The sequence below is a fragment of the Coturnix japonica genome, chromosome 11 (genome assembly GCF_001577835.2).
Source record: "Coturnix japonica isolate 7356 chromosome 11, Coturnix japonica 2.1, whole genome shotgun sequence".
Taxonomy (NCBI): Eukaryota; Metazoa; Chordata; class Aves; order Galliformes; family Phasianidae; genus Coturnix; species Coturnix japonica.
In genome coordinates, this window is record NC_029526.1 from 3,932,797 (window position 1) to 3,953,843 (window position 21,047).

The window sequence follows — 21,047 nt, forward strand, 5'->3', positions numbered from 1 at the left end:
TTAACCTGAATATATTTCTTCAGTGTTCACCCACATCTGATACTGCATCTTCACTGAGTATTTGTCTTTCAGAGATGTGATGCTGATGGGGCAGAAGTCAGTAGTGAAGTTCTCTCGCTCACAAAGGTAACTTTCAAAGAACTCTCTTTTTTTGTTTACTGTTACCTCTTTTGGACACAATGCCCTGGATTCTCAAGGCCTGGGTTTCTGCAGTAGTTCATGCATCCTGCATGTATGTGTGCACAGGTCATTTTTCAGGTACAGTGAAGCAAGAGGAAGATGAGAATTGTGAGGATGAAATTTAAAGTTACCTAGATTTCACTCTATAGAGTTGTATAGAATTCATAATGACACTAAAGGGGAATTAAACCAGATTCATAAGTGTTTTCTAAAAAGCTTGCTCTTTCTCATTTCAATGAGCAATTGCACCATCTTGTTCTGTAATGCTGATTAAAAAACATTTTCTTTTTTTAATTCTTTAATTCATTATGAGCATATTTTAAGTGTTGAAACTTTGAAAAAGTGCTGGAGCAACCTCGTAGCTAACTAGTTATTCTCTCTATATTTACTAATAGAGAAATACACTAAAAATCTGCTTTTTTTTTTTTTGATTTTTTTGTTTGTTTGTTTGTTTGTTTTCCACTTGCTTGTAAGTTGTAGTTTTATTTTTTGTCAAAACTGAATTGAAAGTGAGCAGGACAGAAATGAGTGCTTTAAGTTTCCACTGTTCTTGAAGACCTACATTTAATGTAAACCATGTTTACTGAAATTTACAATGTTTACTGTAAGTAGAATCTTACCGCTACTTGAAAGCTGATAATAATTCTATAATGGTAACAAAAGAAGTAAAGCAAGGAAAAGATCAACAATAAAACATCAGTATTAGTAATAGCAGTAATGTAGGCTTGAGAATAATTTAGTTTTTGGGCATTCACTGGAGCATTATTATCAAGTATATAAAAGGTAAATGTATTAGGTGGATTGAGAAGTTTGATCGCTTGTGAATATCTGATATATTGGAAATCTCCACAAATTGGAAGTTTACATTACTAAATAAAACGGTGATGGGTCCATGGCATTTTTATTTTTTGTGTTATCATATGTCCTTCTTCCAGTGTTATATTAAACTATGCACAAAACATCTAGGTAATTTGCAAAAGTTTTTTCTAGTAACTTTTAAAATTTGCTCCAGGTTCAAAAGCAGCAGAAGAATGGGGACCTTTTATGTCTGGAAAAAGATGAAGATGATATCCTTAAAGATTTGGAAGGTTCAATGCAGAAGCTGCAGTTAACACATGTGGAAACAGTGCAAGAACTTGAAAAGACAAGGCAAATGTTGGTTGTACAGCAAAAAATTACCAAAGGTTACAAGGTACTAAGCTTCACTCATAGTGGTAGATAACCTGATGATAACATTTGTAGCACTGGAACTTGTTCCCTCCGTAAAAAAATGAAGTAATAATTAAGGCTTCAAATTCATTACCTAAGCCAGTCTCTTTTATGAAATAACCTAGCACAAAATTTGTTAGTGTTGAAAGTGTTCAAAAACCATGAGATCCAAATGACTATAACTTCAGTCTTTTAACTCACCCTGATTAGAGCCCTTAAGCACTTGCCTTCATGGGATTATCTCAGAGCTCTTATTGGGCCTACACTTATCGATGAAGCTTCCTTTTCTACAACTCTCAGCTTTCAGCCTCTTGTGCTAGATTATTGTGGATGATATTTTGGTTTTCATTCGATCCATCTGAGGTTAAAATAATACAATCTTTACAAAAACTATCAGGAATATTGTTCTGAACGAATCACTAGTCAGTTTTCCTCAATGATGATTTTAGATTTTGCTAAAATTAGAACTGGTTCCTGTGGTGTTGAATTCAAATTTGCTCTTTTTCTGTGCCCTAAATTCTTTCTCAAATTGAACTGTATTTTCTCTTTTGTAGCCAAAAGCATTTGCAGTGTCAGTGTAGATATGCTTCGGTGGTCCTTTTCACATGCAATTTTTTTTTCCAGTCTGAACTTGAAATAGTGACACAGAAGATGGAAAGTCTACAGAAAGAATATGAGTCAAAAATAGAAAAGTATGTCCATCTTCTTGATAGTAGGACTGAACGCATCAGAAAACTTGAAGGTATTTTTGAATCATATTTTCCTCCAATTTTTTTGTTGTTCTTAGATTACAAACTTGTTCAGCAGTTGAAACACCTTTTAATTATTAAGACAGAAAGATCAGATCCTCCATGTTCTGTTAACTGTGTGCTGTTTCATTGACTTAAGAGCTACTTATTAAATAAAAGGCAAGAGGATACTTTATGCTGCAACTGTTGCAGTGTAAGTAGACAAACCTCCATTTTTAAATTCTGTATTTGTGATTTGTCAATTTTTTTTTATTTATTTTTTTTTTAATTTTGCTGTTCAGTAATCTCGTAAGTTTTTATATGTCACAGAAACTTTCAAAGTTATGGCATAACATGCCTACAGAATATTTTAACATCATGAATTTGAAATTATGTTTTAATGACTTCATTGTATTGTATAAGTGGTAAATGGGAAGCACAATATGGGATAACTTTCAAAGGTTAATGCAACAGCATTCATCATATTTTGTTTCTAAGTTGCATATTCTGTGCTAAAGGACTGTGTGATGATTTGTGTCTTAATTCTGTAAGCACATATTCTTTCTTTCCCCAGCAAATAATATAATTTATAGTTCAACCCTTCAAAAATACACATCTTTAGTAGAGACTTAACTTTAGCATAAAAATACTTTGATCTACAAGGCTTCAGTATTTTTGCTTTTTTACTGTTAGTAATTTTTAGCAGTCTGTGTTATTGCTTATATTGATGCAACTGCATTGTGGAAGTATTCTGAGCATGCTAAGCTAACCGTGGGTGCCTGATTTTAAGTGCGCAATTTGTGTTCGTTGTTTTTTTGTTTTGTTTTTAAAAATTTAAGATTGTTAATGTAATAGAATTATACTTTTTTCTTCTCTGAATTATATTTGATTTTTAAACAGTCATATTGTTCCTCTCATTCTCTTTATTGCAGCCCAACTGAAAGATGTTGCCTATAGTACTAAACAGTTCAAATACAGACCAGAAACAGTGCCAGGCAATCCACCAAATAAATTTGATGAAAGTCAACATTTAGAAAGAGGAGAGGGCCTTTTTGAATTTCATATCAGCAAAGTGAAGTTCTCTTCTGCAGCTGTGAATGCTTTTGGTGACAATGAACCTGCAGCTTTTTGTTCTTATTCATTTTATGACTTCGAAACTCAATCAACCCCTGTTTTGCATGGACATACCCTGTCATATGACTTGACTTTTCAGTATATTGTAAAGATTGATGACATCTTCTTGCACTACATACAGAGTGAGAGTGTCACTCTTGAGGTTCATCGTGCACGTGGCTCAGATTATGAAACAGTTGCTGCATGCCAGCTGACACTCCAAGAAATCCTGGAACAGAATGGGAGGATCTACACCAAGGCAGTTTTAGTTGGTAATTAACATATGAGAAAGTATTTTGTTTGGTGTGATTAAGTGACCAGTAATCTGCATTTGACCAACAATTGATTTATTTATTACTATGTCAAAAGAAAAAAAAAAAGAATGGCTTATATATATATATATATATATGTTGGATGTGCAGCATTTTTTGTTGATTCTGGCTCTTCAAACAGGTAAAATTTTACCAATAATCAGTGAGAACAGAGATAATGGTAATAAAATGACCTGATGTGACATATTAGAAGTTTACAACATACTGCAAATAGCATTAGAAAATCTTGTCTAGATATAGCAGGAGATTCTTTGTCTTGTACAGAAGTTACTTACTAAGTGTAATTACACAAGTAAAGGATATTTTATTAAGACAGTATTACCTTTCTCAATATAATTATATGATGACAGCATGGAGAAAAGGAGTTAGAGCAGAGTTCTTGTTTGCATTACTGTACTATTCATATTTCACAGTTCTTCTTTGAATGCTGCAGGGAAGATCTTAAAAATCTGACATTCTCTTTCATTTTTCATTATTGTCTTATATGTGTTTTAGTTGTTTAATGCAGGTTTCCTTCATTCTCTAAGATTATTATTGATACAAGGTGGCCCTACCTACTTAACTATAAAAAAAATTATTTCAATTAAGTCTTGTAATGAACTTAAATTAAACTAAATGATTTTACTCTCACATATATAGTTTTTCTGATTGGTGTAATATACATGAATAGCAAAAATGTTTCTGCTTTATAAGACTGTCAAATATCAGTGCTTTATAGTTGGCCCAAAAGTCATAGGTATCTATTCTCCTTTATCCATAAATAACAGAAGAAATTATGGCTGTTGTAGTTATAACTGTTAAGTTCACTGAAGACGTAGGAGGTCTGCTTATAATTAATACTCATAAAGCATTGAGAAGGCAGAAATGGTCTGGTTACAGTAGAAAATACTTAAAATAGTAGCATCTACAGGGGGGAGTTGGTTTGGCTTTGGGGTGTGTTGTTGTTTCTTTTAATTTAAATCATTGTTTTGAAGTCATTTTAAGTTGAAGTGAAAATGTGATCCCATATTTCCTTAGGAAAAAGTGGAAACATCCCAGACTTCGGTACTATAGAATATTGGATCAGGTTACGAGCTCCTATGGATCATTCCATTGGTCTTTACAAAAAGAATTCTAAGGCTCGGGGATATGTAACACCCGATCTTAGGGAAGACGAATCACAATGCCAGGTATGCTTAGTTTTGTGCTTACATAGTTTTGGATAAACTGTTCTTTTCCACATTCCACTTTTTTTTTTTTTTTTTTCCCTGCATTACAGCTGAATTGGAGTTTTGCTGAAGAATCAATGTCTTAAACTACAATTGCTTACTTAAGTAGTCTCTGTCACTAGAACACATGAAATTATCATGTAAATATTATATTTATATTTCTCAATCTGTAGAAAAGCCAGATTTCATTTACATTTTATCCTTTTAAAAATAGCTGTTTGAGACACTGCAGTTTGAGATGTTTCATAGCAGAAACTGAAAGTCATGTAATTTGGCCCATTTGTCATGGGCCATGTCATGGCCAAAGTCACCATTTGGCCCAGGTGGTTACGTTATGTTACAGATACTATTAGTCTGTAGCTGCAGAAATGCCTTCAGTTGGGTGTTACAAAATGGAGGCTTTCACTAGTTAAATGTATAAATATAAAACTTTGTCCTTTATGAGAGGCAGAAATCAAGGAAACGTGAACTGTACATAAACTGCCATAATGAGTCTTTCTCTTTTTTTTCTTTTTTTTTCCCCCCCCAATTCTGTTTGTAGCTATAAATAATAATCTTAATGTTACTTATTCAGGAGAATCTAAAACTGTCATGATTGACTGTCTCTACCAATTTCAGTTTGGATTATTTAATAAAAATATTTACCATTTTATCATGCAAAATCAATTTGATCCATGTACCCCCAAATACCGCAAGACAGAATTCTGAGTTCCATAAACAAGATAATTATGTACAATGAATTAAATTAGCTGTGACACATTACCATAAAAGAAAGCAAACCCTTATGAGAAGAATGTAGTTGGGGATTGCTTCTGAAAGACAGTCATGTTATTTGGATTTTTGTGCTGTTCTTTCATTTTTATTAATTTACCTAATTTCTTATTCCACTTCAAAACATTTTATTTTTTTTTTTGCCCTTCATGTGCTGATTTCTATTTTTGTCATTTCTTTACTAACATAAAGGTTTTGGAGAAAGAAAAAGGGAATGTAAATCTGCAGTGCTGTTTTAATTATTGAAAATCACATACAAAAAAGAACTACAGTTTAAAAATTGTCTTGACACAGAATAGCTTTAAAAATCCAAATCCATAGTTTTAAAGTGGCACTGGTTATGAAACATCCGTAACACTTGACTACTTTGGTAATCGAATAGCAAATAGGACACAATATCTTAGAAGACTTAGGCAAATAATTGTGTTCTTGAAAGGATTAACCTTATCTCCTCACACCTGCAATCAAAGAGGACTGTAGTTGAATTTATGGAATGAATTAGATTTTGGCATAGAAAGTTAAACAGTAGTTGGAGCGTCATCTAGATAACTTATTTGTTCTATTTATATATTTCTTACTGTGCCAACATAAGAATTCTAACTTTAAAATTCAACTTGTTTTTCATTTAATGCAGCCAGTTCTCAGAACTGCCCAAGTCAGCACTTCAACAGACGGCGATTTAAATGAACTCCACGTTACAGTAAAATGTTGTAACCATCTACAGTCCCGAAAGAAACATCTTCAGCCAAATTCATATGTTGTCTACAGGTTTTTTGATTTTGCATACCATGATACTCCCATCATTCCTAGCAGCACCAACCCACAAATAGATGACGTTATGTGTTTCCAAATGCCAGTGACTGCAGATCTAGACCGATACTTGAAATGGGAATCCTTAACATTTTTTTTATTTGATGATACTGAAATAGGAGAAGATAGTTATTTAGGGAAAGCCAATGTGCCTCTTATTCCCTTAGCATGTAACAGACCTATCTCAGGTAAGAATTTGTTCTCTTCAAACCTAAAAAAAATCCTCACTTCTTGTTTAGTATATCTATTAAATATATTTAGAACTTTGCCTAGTTGAATTTGGAGTATTCCAAACAATAGAGATCTACTGGCAGGCTGACCTTGTTCCAGTGTTTGGCTTCCTCTGTCAAAAAAAAAACAGAAACACAAAAATGTAAAACACCTTTTTCTGTTGGGTCTCCTGTCCTCACTGTGCATCTATGGTTCCATCTTTTCTGCATTCTACATGTAGTGGCTGCAGATAGCAATAAGATGCCTCCACTCAGAGCTGCCTTTTCTGAACGTCAAGGAAAGCCACTTCTTTCAGACTCTTCTATGCTCCAACTTCCAGAATTTCTTGGTACTCCTCCAGTCGACTTGCTCAAGTGTGTCAATGTCTGTCTTGTTCAGGGGAGGCCACAGTATTCCAGATGCCATCTCATAGGTGTTAAATAAATTAAGAAACTTTTCTGGACCTGCTGGCTGCATTCTGGCTGATGGAATCTGGAGTGCAGTTGGCCTTCACTGTTCCAAAAACATGTCTTTACTGACTCATATTATGTCTCTCAAAACAGGGTTTTATTTTATTTTTTTAATTTTCTGCAAGGAAGGCTGCTTGTAGCTTATCAATCCCCAGCCTGTTCTGCATCTTGAAGCTATTCTGGGGCAGATGCAGGACTTTGCATTTGCTATCACTGAACTTCATGACTGTCAGCCTATTTTTCTATTCTATGTGAAAGCAGCTCTGCTTGCAAGGCATCAACTGATCACCCACAAATTAATATCATTTATAAATTTGCTGTGGCATATATAATACAAAATCTATATAATGATCATTTGATTACCAACTATAAGACATATGTGGAATTGTTTGTTGTCAATTTTATTATACAATTAATGTAAAATGCAATTTATAATGACCTCCACAGAAAGGGCTGATAGGCGAAAAAATCCAAGTAAATTTAATGTCTCTTCTTTGATAAACTTTCAGCAATTGATAGATTTTTAAAATATTTATTTAAGAAAAATAAATATTAGTAGAAAATGAGAATGTTTAAGTTAGAAATTTTGAACCATGTTAGTAAGAATTACTTACCCTGTATTAGGTTACCTGAGAACCTACAAGATATTCTGATAGGATATAGTAGTCCTGTTCATTCTAAATACTGTATTTCTGAGTTTCTTTAATATTACATCCAGTGTATTTGAATCTACAGAAAACAGTATTTTGGCTTTATTCAAATAATAAAATACTTTCTAAAATGAGGACTGCAAAAGCTGTTCTGTGCTCAAGTCATGTTTTGCTTTGCACTGCTGTTTACTGTATGCAATCTATTTAATTGCAGTTTACTTTTTGTTGTCAGGTACATTTGAAATAACAGATTCTAAAAGAAGGGTTATTGGTGCCATCAGAGTTGAGTTAAAATGGAAGTTTGAGTACCTAACACCAAGTGGAGCCACAGTAGCTGCAGGTTTGGAGAATGACATTCAAAATGAGAAATCAATGGTACCTAAATTACGCTCAGAACAAGATATGCAACCTCCGATCTTCTTTCCTGCTGGAGAGGAGTCATCAGCAAGAGTAAGTAATTTAACAAACTTGAGAAGCTAAGAGATACAAAAGACCTACTACAGAAGGTCATCTAGATCTACCCTGATGGACAGGGATTTGACCTTAGGGTAAAACAATGCATAGTACAAATGCTTCATGTAGCCACTATCTTGGACTTCCATTGGGATGTAAAATCTTTTGTCATGTGGAACTCACTCTGCATTCCATAGATGTTCTGTAGAGTGTTACACCCATTTGTGGCTTATTTCTGAAAGAGATCTCAGTTTTTGGGGAAGTTATTCAAACAAAACCTACATCATCTCACCTATTTAGAATTGAAAGTAGTACAGTTTCATTTGTCTATAAGAAAAAAAATTAATGTCACTCAGAATTTACATTAAGATGATTCAAATATGCCAATAAAAAGACTTCACCTCTATTTTTATTATAGGTACCAGTACCGAAACCCAGCTGCCGTGTAATTGTAGTAGGCAAGGCAGTGTCAGTTATGAATACCAGTTCAGTACAGATGACAGTAAGTGTAATGTATTATGTTTGTGCATAGTGAAGCAAGGAGACATTCTTAGGTTATAGTGTGCAAATTATGGACCTGTTAATCGAGAACACTCAGCTAAAGAAGATGGCATGTCCAAGGCAGTGAATGATAATCTAGTACTGCATAGAGGCTGGAAAACAATACAGAATCCCTCAAAATTCCTTACTGTCTTCCACAGCTTTTGAGCTTCCATTTTCATGGGTTTATGGCAGATTCCCACAGGACTGATTAACAGTCTCTGGCCTGTTTCTTAGTTCTCCAGGTTATTAAAGTGACTTAAATTAATTAACCACTCACACAAACATATAAGTGACTATAGAAATTAAGATGACTGAAATCAATTTGAAGTGTTTTGCCAATGGGATACAAAATTTGACGCCATTCATAGTCACTCCTGTACAACAAGCTTATCAGCTGCAACTACACATGCTATGGTTATAATTAGATTTCAAGATATGGGATAAACTGTCACTTGAACATCCTTCTGTGAAAGGATCTGCATGGAAACAACTCAAACATGGTTTAAATTTTTATTTGATTATTTGATTTTAAGCTCAATACTGACTGTATTAATCAAATCCTATAGTTCCTGGTCAGTTCTCTAACAGCTAATGATAAAAGGTTATGAGTACTGTTTTTAATACCACATTGGAAATAAGTCATGCATTCTTAAAAATTAGCTGCAATGATTTTTTTTTTTCTATTTGCATTTATTTTTTACTAGTAACATACCTTTCAATCTACAGCACTTTCTGCTATTGCTTTGTTTACTGTAACTAGAACTTTATTCTGAGCTTTACATCACAGACTAAAAACATGAATTAGGTTAAATATGAGAGAAATCAACTGAGATGCCAGATGTATAGTTACAGGTACAACATCTTCAGCTATCCAAACAGCAACCTCTTAAATCTGGTAATTTTTCACAAAGTATGGTTGTCAAAGGCAGAGATTTAGCTATTTGATCTTTAGCAAGAGTTGTTCGTTACTGGGTGGGCAGCTGTCCTGGCTTTAATATAATATATAAATTATAATATAAATATAAAGTCATGATATATTTGGACTTTATCTGAAGTCTGAATCTTGTGGTGACTGCAAGAATGTATTCATGCAAGACAATGGAAAGCCCAGCAGATCAGTATCTTAAGGGGGGGGGGCCTATGTAAGAAAGAAGGGAACAGATTATTTAGCAGGGTTTTGAATTCCATATGTATGTTAACTCTTCAGTCACACATTAAAAACAGTGCTATGATTAAGGAGTATCTCTTAAGTCAGAAATGTGAAATGTGAGGGGAAAAAAGTGATCCATGGTTGTGACTCTTTCATTTTGGTCATTAGAATGACAGGCATATCTACTTATTTACTTCTATGTCTGGATAAAACTTTTGTCTTTGCTTTAAGAATTTATCCTCATTTAATGGAGAGGGAGATAAAGCAGAAAGGTAGTAACTTTGGAATACTGCTAAATAGATAACTTTATAAGAGTGAAGTGTTAAATACTGCATTAGTCCAATTGATTGTGAAAGTAAATTCTTGTGGAAAATTGGCAGTCTTTTGGTTCCAGTGGTGTAACAAAATGCTTTTTTTCCAACTGCCTATCCTTCGTTTGAGAATTGTCTCTTTTGCATCATTTTTTTTTGTTAGTACATTTGAAACCTTTTCACTGCCAAAACAATGTAGTTGTTTAGAAGGTATATGCATCTATAATGAATGTGAGTCAGAACTCTTCATGTTTTAAACCTTCATAACTTGCAAGATGTTTTATGAGATTAACTATTCTTATATTATACATGATATATAAGGTCAAACAAGAAAGCGTTACAGTTCTTGAGGTGAAGGAGTCTGCTAGAGAAATTCAACAAGAGGAAGAAGATGGCTCACGTTTGTCAGAAAGGCAGCTGAATGGCCAAAGCTCAGATACTTCTGGAAATCAGACAGAAAAAACTGAAAAATGGGAACCAAAAGGTAGAATTCATTTTTTTTTAATAAGTGGCTATATTTCCTTAATAAATGTCTTTCATTTTTTTTTTATTTTTTCTTTCTCTCATTTCTCACTAGCAGTGGGAGCTGCCTCATTATGAGAAGCTTCATGACAGAAATGATATTCTGGTGTGTTTTATAGCTGAAGATGGGTGGTGGATATGGTGGTGTTATTTTCATCCCAAATAGAAACTGTATTGTAATTGAATGCAAAAATCTGGTATCTGACCTAGATTCATAAAAAATTAAAAGAAAGCTGGCTTCTATTTTGAATGTCTTCATATTCTCTGTTAGAACTGCATTGTTATAAAGACTGTTTAAATGAATATGCTCCTTTTGTCTGCAGCTAACAGCCAGTGCTGGTATTGGAAGCCCTTTTAGGCTGTGAAAGGATAACGTGTCTTATCACAACTGTGACATAAAGTTGTTAAGAAGCAGATTTATTTCAAGTTTATAACAGCTGGGTCACTCTGTTCTACCATTGAGCTGAACTGTGTGTTAGTGAAATAAGTTGTATCTAAAATATGGAAACAAACAGAATGTTAAAATTTTACATTGTTCTTTGCAGCTTCTGCATAAGAATTCATTAGTAAAATTGGAAATCACAGTGTTGAATCCATGTTACATGTTTAAGTAATTTACTTCAGAAAGGAGAGGCCTGAATGCTCTGGAAAATAATCTATCTTCATTACAGAACTACTTTGTTTAAGGAAAAAAAAAAGAGTAATTCTTTGGATGTGTATGGTATTGAAGCCGATCATAGGAAATCTACAAATTCAGGCCGTATCCTTTATTATACTATATGATATTTATAATTAAGCTTCTCGCAGGACTTTTATCATTGTACTTACCAACTTTAATCTTGGAAATGTGCGTATTTTTTTTATAGAATAAGAAGGAAAAACAACTATGTATGTAGTCCGCTTAATAGGTTGTTGATTTGCCACTCCTACCTTCCACAAGGAAATGCTTTACTGGACACTATTGTACTACAGTGCTTATTTGGAGTAGCTAATATATCACTATCACGTTATCCAGCAAATCTCAGATGCTGTACAGACAGTGTTTTTTTTACTACATTTATTTTTTGTTTATTTATTTTTGCAGATGGAGTTGGTAGACACACAAATGATTCCATTGAATCAGAAAACGACAGCGACGACTGTATTATTTCAAGTCCATTATTCAAGAATATTAAACAGGTCAGTTGGAGTGTTTTATGGCAATTCTAAATCTAAGAAAAAAAAAGAAATGTAAAGTCTGACTGTATTTAGCACTGGTGTGGCCTCACCTTGAGTACTGCTTACAGTTCTGGGCTCGGTGATATATAAAAGAAGCTAACTTACTTGAAGGCATCCAGGGGACAACTAAGTTGGTAAAAGGGCCGAACGGTGTGTCTTGTGAGGAGAGGCTCACTTGGGTTTTCTGGAGGAAAATTTGCTTACTGGTCATCTCATTGCTCTCTGCATCCTTCTGAGGATGGAAAGTGGAGGGAAAGACACTGGTGTTCTTAACTGCTGATTAGCCCTGATGTGGGCAGGCAGTTTAACTTAGATGGCCCATGGAGGTCTCATCCAGCTTAACCGTTCTATTGTACGACGTGATTTGGTTTTATACATTTCTGAACATTTTGGTTCCGTTAACTCTATATTTGTTGGTTTTTAGCAACTTTGTTGTCACTGTTACAAGTGTTGTAACTTGAGTTTTTGCTGCCAGGAAAACCTTGGTTTACCTGGCTGCGATTTCCATATATTGTCCTTCCCTGTGTTCAACCAACCAAAAACAAACTGTAGAAAATCAGGAGATATTAATAATTACCAGTATCTTTCTATGCTGCATTTGTTATAACCAAATTTATGTAATGTTCACCAAACACTATTGAAAAGCAGACATCCAGCACTTGAAATCATTTGCAGTACTTCTAATAGTTAAGACTTCTCTGGTCTGTCTTAGTCTCCTTTTAAAAGAGTAAGGATATGCCAAGTAAATAGCAATGTAAGGCAATGCTTCCTAGGAGAAATACCACAGTTTTTGTTGTTGTTTTTAAGTTCTAGAAGGGTTTTAGAAGTGCTAAATGCTACCACTTACATAAGCTGAAGGGAGGTATAGAGGGTATTTTTGACAATGAATCATTTTAAAGACATATATTATGTATAAACATTGCATTTCCATCTGTAAATTTGAGAACTCAAATGGCTGCTACTTATCTCTACCAAGTCAAACAATAATGGAGCTGATCTGTATATTCTTTGTCATCCTCTATCTTAGGTTATAAAAAAAAAAAGTAAAACATTTCTGAGAGAGTACATTGAGTTCAAGTTTGTTACTTTCCCTCTTTGTAGATCTATTCATCAGGTAACGAAGTGCACATTCAGGAAGAGAGGATAGTAAAATTAAAGCTGTAGGCTATGAAGGCAACATGTGGTACAAATTTGATTTTAAAATCAGGCACTGATGCATTTGAAATTTTTAGTTTACCAAATACAGAATGTGAAAGTTGGTACTGAATTCATATTTTTCAAAGATTAAAATCCAGTGCCTTTTATCTTGGAGATAAGTATCCTGCTGGTAATCAAACAGTGTAAATAAGTCTTGCGATTTTAAGTGATTGTTATGCTAATTATCCCATGAATCTGAGTTGTATGCCAAACTGTTTAAGCTACTTAAGATCATACTGTTTCTTTTTTGCATGTTGCAAATTGGACAGTTCATGGTTATTTCTCAGATATGTTGATCATAAAGGAAATCTAACAGATTTTCCACCACTTAGCTGTACCACTTGCTTCTTTCTCTTTTCTTCTTGTCTATGATGTATAATTAATCATAGATTACTTCATTTTGTTTCATTTGATTTACAACATTTATGAGCTTCACTTTGTCGGTATGAAATGCTTGTCCCCTTCTTTCCTTTCCAAAGTGGTGTAATTAGTGTTAGCATCTTTTTTAACAGGCTACATAAAGTTTAGTGGCTGGATTAAATCAAGTCATTAACATAATGTGCTATACAATTTGCCCCTATCTCTTTTCGTTTCCAGCACATCAAAGTGCCAGAGAGTGCCAGTGTAATTGGGCCTTGCTAGCTTGTCAGGTTCAGTCAGGCTGATGGCTGCTGCTTTTACTAAAAAGCTTCCAGGCATGATAATTAATAGAGAAAAGAAGTCTGAGAAATGTAAAAGTTTGGACAGTTCTCTATGAATATTTCATACATTTGAATAATCAGAAGTTAACATTATCAATTTGATGTATAATACGTTGATTAAAAGCCTTGTTTCAGATCCTCAAAATAGACATCAAAACTGGAAATTTGCATTTTCTGTGGCATGGTCTTTATATTAATAAAAAACCTCTTTTCTCATCCATTCCTCCTCCCTTTCACCCCTATGTTTACACTTAATCTGTAGAGGAGATAATATGGCATTCAGTTACCAGAATATAATTTACTGCTGTCAGCTTCCAACTTAAAATATGCCCATAAGGCAATTACTGGCAAAGCCAATTCATTTGGTGGTGGTCCCACTTTTTTTTTTTCTTTTCTTCAGGTGTGTTTACTTCCCTGCATTTCACTGCTGGTACTTTTTTAAGAAGTTGGAATAGTAAGATAACAAAAACAGTTTATTTATTGAAATAAGAATTAGAGCTCATGAAACACAACTGTTTATTGGGGTGAAGTGTGAGTTATTACTAAAGCATTGTAGTCACTACTTTCAATGTGAACAGATGGTTCTAAAATTAAATATCAGCATTAGCTGTTCTCCATTTTTAAGATCATTGTTGTCTGTATTATGGTCACTGTTAGACAGGAACTAAAATCTAATAAGGTGGTTTTTTTGCTAATAAAGCTTGAGATTAACCTTGTTGGAGTCAATACTGAAAATGATAAGCTTACAGCTTCTAGTACTTGACTAATGTGTTTGTAGTAGTAATGAGAAATGTGTGCCAGCCATTGCTCTTGTTGGAAGAGGGAAAAGGGAGAAATAATATCAGCCTGGTCACAAACACCGGCTTTTAACCTATTCAAAACCACAGAATTCTAAGTCATTAGGTAACACGTTATATTTTACATAACAATTAAAGCTAATTAGAATACAAAATTATGTCAGAGTAAATAATGTTGAGTGTATAAGGCCACAGGAAAATCATCAACAGAAGTCCTTAACATAGATAGTATTATTTGTTGGGGTTGTGCATATGGATGCTCCTTAGTTTCTTGAGAGGCTGCATGTGTTAGAACTCATTGATGTGGAAGTTACCTAGGGACATTTTACAGGTAGAAAGAAGAACTGAAGGACCTTCTTTTTCTTCTAATTGGAAGTTTTAAAAGCATAGCATGGGATTTGAAACTAAATTTGAGTTTTCATTAGCTGCAATACTATACCAAGAACTTTTTTCACATTGTGGTTAGTATAAGGGAGAATTGTATTCCATTAATCTTTATACATCTATATTGTCATCATACAATAATATAATGGGAGATTGGGAATCCTTCACAAATATAATGTGCTAAGCATCTAAATAAAAACAATAACCACATTAGAAATATGCCGTATGTTATATTTTGTCACTCTAACTTCCCTCTTAGCAAATGAAAGTGCTATGCTGATACTTTATTCCAATCCAGGCATTATTGAAATCATATCTAAGTCTATGATCCACATAAAGAGAAAGTATGTATGAAAGCGAGAATTGTTTAATCTTATTTCTCTAGTTTAAATGTGGATGAGTATGAACATAGCTGAACTGTACAGAGTAAGTGCTCTCTTTATTGAGCATTTTTGTATTCTATGCTTAGTTAGCTAAAGATCGTGCTTGCTTTAGAAACTGGAGGTATTTTAAAGCTTTTCTGAAGCATTTGAATTGCGTAGTTTTCTGACCAGTTGATATTAATGTGTAGCTAACTGGCCTTGAGTTTTGATCCTGTCAGTGTAGCATAAAGTTTGAGTGTTTAAACATTGAGGGGAAAAAAAAGAAGGAAGTGTCTTGGAGAGAGTGCATTAGTTAGATGGGTTTAGGTTGATACAGGGCTGCAACAGTATTGCTGTCATAGACTTGACTGGGCTGCACTGAACCTTGCTGTTGTGCTAACTTTGTAGTGCTGCATTCTACTCCTACCACGTGGCAAAGGCCAGAGATCCTATGAGAGTTGTGTGAGCCTTTCCCTTCTTCACCGTGAGTTGGACTTTAAAACAGCTATTAAGGAACAGGTGACAAGGAGGTCGCTCCTTGTTTAAGAGAGTCTGAAGTGGGTGCACTTCTATAATCCTGTCTGTTAGGAGAATGAACAGGGAGTGTTGTTATACCCTTCTTTCTTTCCTCATGTCTTACACGGTCCTGAGAAAAATAAGAAAATAGAAGATGTTCATCTTGACATGAAAAATGGTACAGAAAGAATATTGCCACTGACTAAAATACCGTGTCCATATTTCTTTTCCCTCACACTGAACCATTTTCTCAGGAATAGTTACTGAAAGTGGTTATCATGTAATTTTTTGTTTTTATAGGTACAGCCAATTTCTCGTATTAGAGGAAATTTTTTACTAGACTTCTTTTTAAAATATTTAAAGAATGACTTTATTCCTTTCAAAATATAATTGTCTGTGCAAAATAATTGATCAAGACAAACTGTCTATTTTTCATTTAAATAGTAACTAATAAATGAGATGAAGGGCAAAAAAAAATAAAAAATAAATAAATAAAAGGAAAAAAAATAAAAGGCAAACCAAAGCAAAAAATCTTAAAGGTTTAATTAAATACTTCAGTCTACATCATACAACTGTAAATAGTTGTTTAAAAATTAATTCCTATCATATATTACATGCTATGCATATTTTCACCAAAGGCCATGTAATATGACTGATTTATATTAGTAGTGAAATATGACTAAGTTGCTATGTTGTTCTTTATCAGTCCTGCATTTTTATTTGCAAATATTTATTTTTTAAGTTAGCTTCTGTTCTCCTTTATGTACACAGTATTCGTGTTTAATATTAATTAAGTGAGGTCTTTATTTTTTGAGTTTTTAGCACTAAATTAATAATAACTACAACTCTATGTTGTAGTTATTTGTCCTCTACTGAGCTAACAGTACTGTCAATACTTGGATGTATCCTGCTCTCCTTAAAAATAGCTGTAACATTCTTTGCTTACAGTGTGCAATTAGAAGGGTTAATTATGTCAAACAGGTTTAAGCAATGTAAAAGAACCACTTTATAATACAGGCTATGGCATTTGGAGTTGATTCCTAAACTGCAGTCTGTACAAACTAGCTTGACATAGCTGCTAAATACTTTGGGGCAAACAAACCTCAGCATATCACTTAAAATACAGATGCTAATACATCTGTTCAGTGCAAGAAGAAAAGAGTTGTTTCTGAAGTAAGATTAGACAATGGAGCCAATTTCATTTTTTATGCATGTGAATGTAGAGTGCTTGAGGTTATTAGTTGAAACTGAGTAACCTTTCCAGGCTTTCATCTCTTTCTTTTCAAATTTGAATATGAAAAGCATATTCAAGTCAAAGACCATCACTTTAATGACATTTGGCAGTCATTTGATTTATTAGATTTTAGAAAAAAAAATTCCTTTAAATATTTCATCATTCTATGCTAATCCTAGTAATATTGCCAGCTGAAGCCATGTACCTGTATTAGTGGAGACAGAATGGTGTGGAATTTTCTCTGTCATCCTAGTAAAATTTCCATGAATCTACTGAATAATAAAACAACCTTATTGAAATATTCAGATTTGGGTTTTTAGTTAAAGTGTCTTAGGATACATTATAAAAGGAAATGTCTTTTGAAAGGAGGGGGTAAAATTACTTCATCAAATATTGAAAGGGCTTGACAGCAATGGAAATTGTTCTATATGATGGATATTTTTACAATAGAATACACCTGCTTTTCAGTTTGATTAATTATATAATTTGCTTGGAAAAACACAGGCTATCTCCATAATAAATTAGGATATTGATTTGCAGTTCTGACACTGAATCTAGAATGCTGATCTTTTGAATGTAATTTATTGCTTCAAATGACCTGCATTTACCATAAGGTCTCATTGAAATATTTTCACGTAGGGGGAATATTTTTAATAAAGTTGTGAATATGAAAAGAAAAAAAAGAAAAAAAGTTAAAAAATAAAAATGTGATATTTCTGTACTGCAAGGAGCTCTGTTTATTATTTGATGACTCTCATCTCTGAATGCTCATCTGTGTACTTAATTTTGAAATTGCAGTGGCTTTTCTTTCTTTAAATCACAGTTATCTGGGGAAATATTTGTGACTCTGCCTGTCAGTTCTGACTTTTCCTCTTAAATGCAATAAAACTTATTAAAATGTACTTGTAACCAAATAATACAGGCATTGCTAGGTGGTATAAAACAATTTTATATAAGGAATAGAAAAAACGTCACTTGAGTTACAGACAATGAGAAAAGGTTCTGATGGAGACCTATTGGAATACTTTATTATCAAATTAACAGTATGGTAATAAAGTATTTCAATAGGTCCCCATCAGAGACCTTTTAAGTGTATTATTTGATTTTACTAGACAAGTTTTGTGTATGAAATTGAATTCCATATGTGTACAGTGTTACTTAATATACCCGAGTACTTTGTGATTTGATGTATTTTTATTGAACTAATTGTAGTACAATCTGCAGTAGGCACTTAAGTCTAAAAGATCTCCTTTGGTGGGAAAACTCTGATACCTCATATTACTGAGCATATTTCAGGTGGCTATAGGAACAAGATGCACATGACTTTGCTTATAGTTAGAAATAATGGCAACTGAAATCTGTAGTTCAGACATCATTAAGATAGCTCTAGCTCATCCTTCCCTAGCACAGAACACCACTTGTAAATTAGTATCTGTTGCAGCAGTGCTTCCAACTTCAAACCCTGGGGCTTTAGAATCTCATTGTGTCTCTGTCAAAATCAATCAGTCAGTGTTTATATGAAACACCCGATGTTTTACATGTGTATGTTAGTATGTTTTAGTTAACACTTCAAGAAATGAAAGATAATTCATATTTGTGCTTTATCTTTAAATAGGCATCTGAAAAAATCCGTTTTGAAATTATATCGCTTTGTCTTACTGAATCAAGAATTTTAGAAGATGACACAATACGGCGACTGTTTGTAGAATGCAGATTATACAATTTAGTTGCAGAGGAGACCCCAGTGTCACTTCCCAAACCTATGCGTGGACAGTGGATTCACTATAACTATAGCAATGGTAAGTATTATGAATTTCTAGTAAAGATTTATTTATTTTTTTTTTTATTCTAAATCAAAGCCTATCAGTAAAGTATGTTGGATTTATTTGTGTACCAGTTGTATCTGTTTGGTTCTCAAGGATTTTCAGAACTGTTATTTCTTAAGAAATGCTATGGTTGCAACTAGCTAGAAGTAAAGTGTTGAATTATGGTTCTGTAAGAAATGCTGATATGATAGTACAGAATATTTAAGCATACTGTTAGCTTGGAATTTTGAAAAAGACTTCATATAACTCAAATCAGGTATTTCTGAAAGAAAACGTTGAAGTGATGTCTTTATTGGTATCTGATGATACAGCAGATGAACATTCTGTGTAACCCTCTACAACTAAAGCAGTTCAAAAGAGAAATTTTACTTGACCATCACTTGGGGTTATTCTGTTTTCCTTTAGTATGAACTTTTTGAAGTGCTTTATTCAGCAATGTTTAACATTAATACCTTGCATTCTTCGGATTACTTAATCTTACTTCCTCTATGCTATTTTCTGAAAAGCATCTGAAAATGGTTTGTCAATACATAATGTAATTTACACTAATAGCATCTAAAGAACTGCTGTAATGATTGAGGAATAGCTCCTATTAATTCTTTTTCCAGCAATTCCATGGTATTTCAATTACTTATTAACCATTTTTTCTAATTTTTTTTTTTTTTTGCTATTAAATTCTACTACATTTAAGAGTCACTCTGGGTGCTTCATGTTGTCTTGAGCATTAATTAATGTATTTTTAACTGAGAGTATCTGTGAGAAGATGAATCATTTTGCTATTTGGAAAACGCCACTAATAGAGACATTCATATTGAGGAGTCTTTTGAAAATAGGGGTTTTTTTAAGTGGCTTTGTAAGTCATTATCCCATTCAGATCTTTAATACTTTAATACTTTAATCTTTAATAACTCTGATTTTTAGAAGGTGACTGCAAAGATTTTTTTCCATTACCTTACTTATATCCTTCTAATATTCGTAAACTATTGAATTATCCTCAAGTTGAAGACTGAAATCCCTTATAGATGTCGCATCAAGAATTTTCTTCGCTGTTGTGCAAATGCCCATGTGAGAGAAAATGTAGGATGGGTTAAAATGCTTTAATTTTTGTAACTTTGAGGAAGACACTAATCTTTGTATGGCTTAAGGAAAAACAAACAACAAAAACAAGAGAATGCTACAGACTGCATTTCATTTGCTGAGGCTTACTTCCATTTAAACAAATGGGAATCTTGTCATTGTGTAAGACATATAAATGAGGCATAAGATAAATAAGAATTTATTTTTTGGTTTAACAATATTAGTCTTGCTAGCTACTGTAAACAGTTATCCAAGTATGCTAGATAGGAAGCAGTTATTGAAGTGGAATTTATAAAACCACATTGAAAAGAACAGTGTTAGCCAACAAAAGCAGTCTAGCACTTAATTTCTCTTCCTTTTTGAGTTGATGTTGTTTGGCATGTAAGAAACATTCAGACAGCATTTTCAAATAAGTTCTTACTCAATCTTGTGACTTGTGTTTTGGATATGATCTAAGCATAGTATTAGATTTTTTTTAATTATCATCTCCACAAAGTACAACTAGCAAAACATAATGAAGTTAGAACAGGTAAGTTATAAGTGGGAAAGAAGAAGCGGTGATGAATAAGGAATGAAATCTCAGCCTCTTCAGACAGTTATGAAATTTAAATCTATTTCAAGCTGTGATATTGGAAGACACTACCATGCCTTGCAGAGTCTGTAATTCCTAATGAATTCTGAACTAGAAGTGCTATATTGTACTATTTCCGCTCATCAAAATTTGTCTTCATAACTACTTTTCTATTTGCTGCTCTATTTGCAATTGTAGAACTGCTTAAACTTCAGAATTTTCTAACAAATAAATGTCAGAAAGTGGTTTTGGTCTTAATTTCTCCAGGATTGTATTCCACAGTGTTATAGTAACATGGTTGTTATTTGTGGAGTTTTTGTTTACATGTTGGTCTGCCAGTTTCTGCTTAAAATGAGCTTTGTACATGGTGGGGACAGAGGAGATGAATCTACTGTTTGATATTGTCAGTTGGAAAGCCGGAGAGATAATAGTAATGAAATCTGCATGTGTGTTTACTATAGCTTTATGGTATCTTTTATTTATCTAATACTGTCTTATTATGTC

The 21,047-nt window shown here is 33.4% G+C and overlaps 1 protein-coding gene across 2 annotated transcripts in view; it reads left to right on the forward strand.

The window, feature by feature from the left end:
- RPGRIP1L (RPGRIP1 like) overlaps positions 1–21,047 on the forward strand; it is a 51,374-nt gene that overhangs the window by 21,324 nt on the left and 9,003 nt on the right. The window contains exons 13-23 of one of the 2 annotated variants that reach the window (XM_015873815.2): positions 73–126; positions 1,193–1,372; positions 2,014–2,131; positions 3,050–3,502; positions 4,580–4,731; positions 6,176–6,539; positions 7,914–8,131; positions 8,553–8,636; positions 10,460–10,622; positions 11,745–11,839; positions 18,685–18,868. In XM_015873815.2, the coding sequence (XP_015729301.1) occupies positions 73–126; positions 1,193–1,372; positions 2,014–2,131; positions 3,050–3,502; positions 4,580–4,731; positions 6,176–6,539; positions 7,914–8,131; positions 8,553–8,636; positions 10,460–10,622; positions 11,745–11,839; positions 18,685–18,868 (2,065 nt within the window). The remainder of the gene's footprint in view (positions 1–72; positions 127–1,192; positions 1,373–2,013; positions 2,132–3,049; positions 3,503–4,579; positions 4,732–6,175; positions 6,540–7,913; positions 8,132–8,552; positions 8,637–10,459; positions 10,623–11,744; positions 11,840–18,684; positions 18,869–21,047) is intronic. The other variant, XM_015873816.2, reaches the window with a different exon arrangement.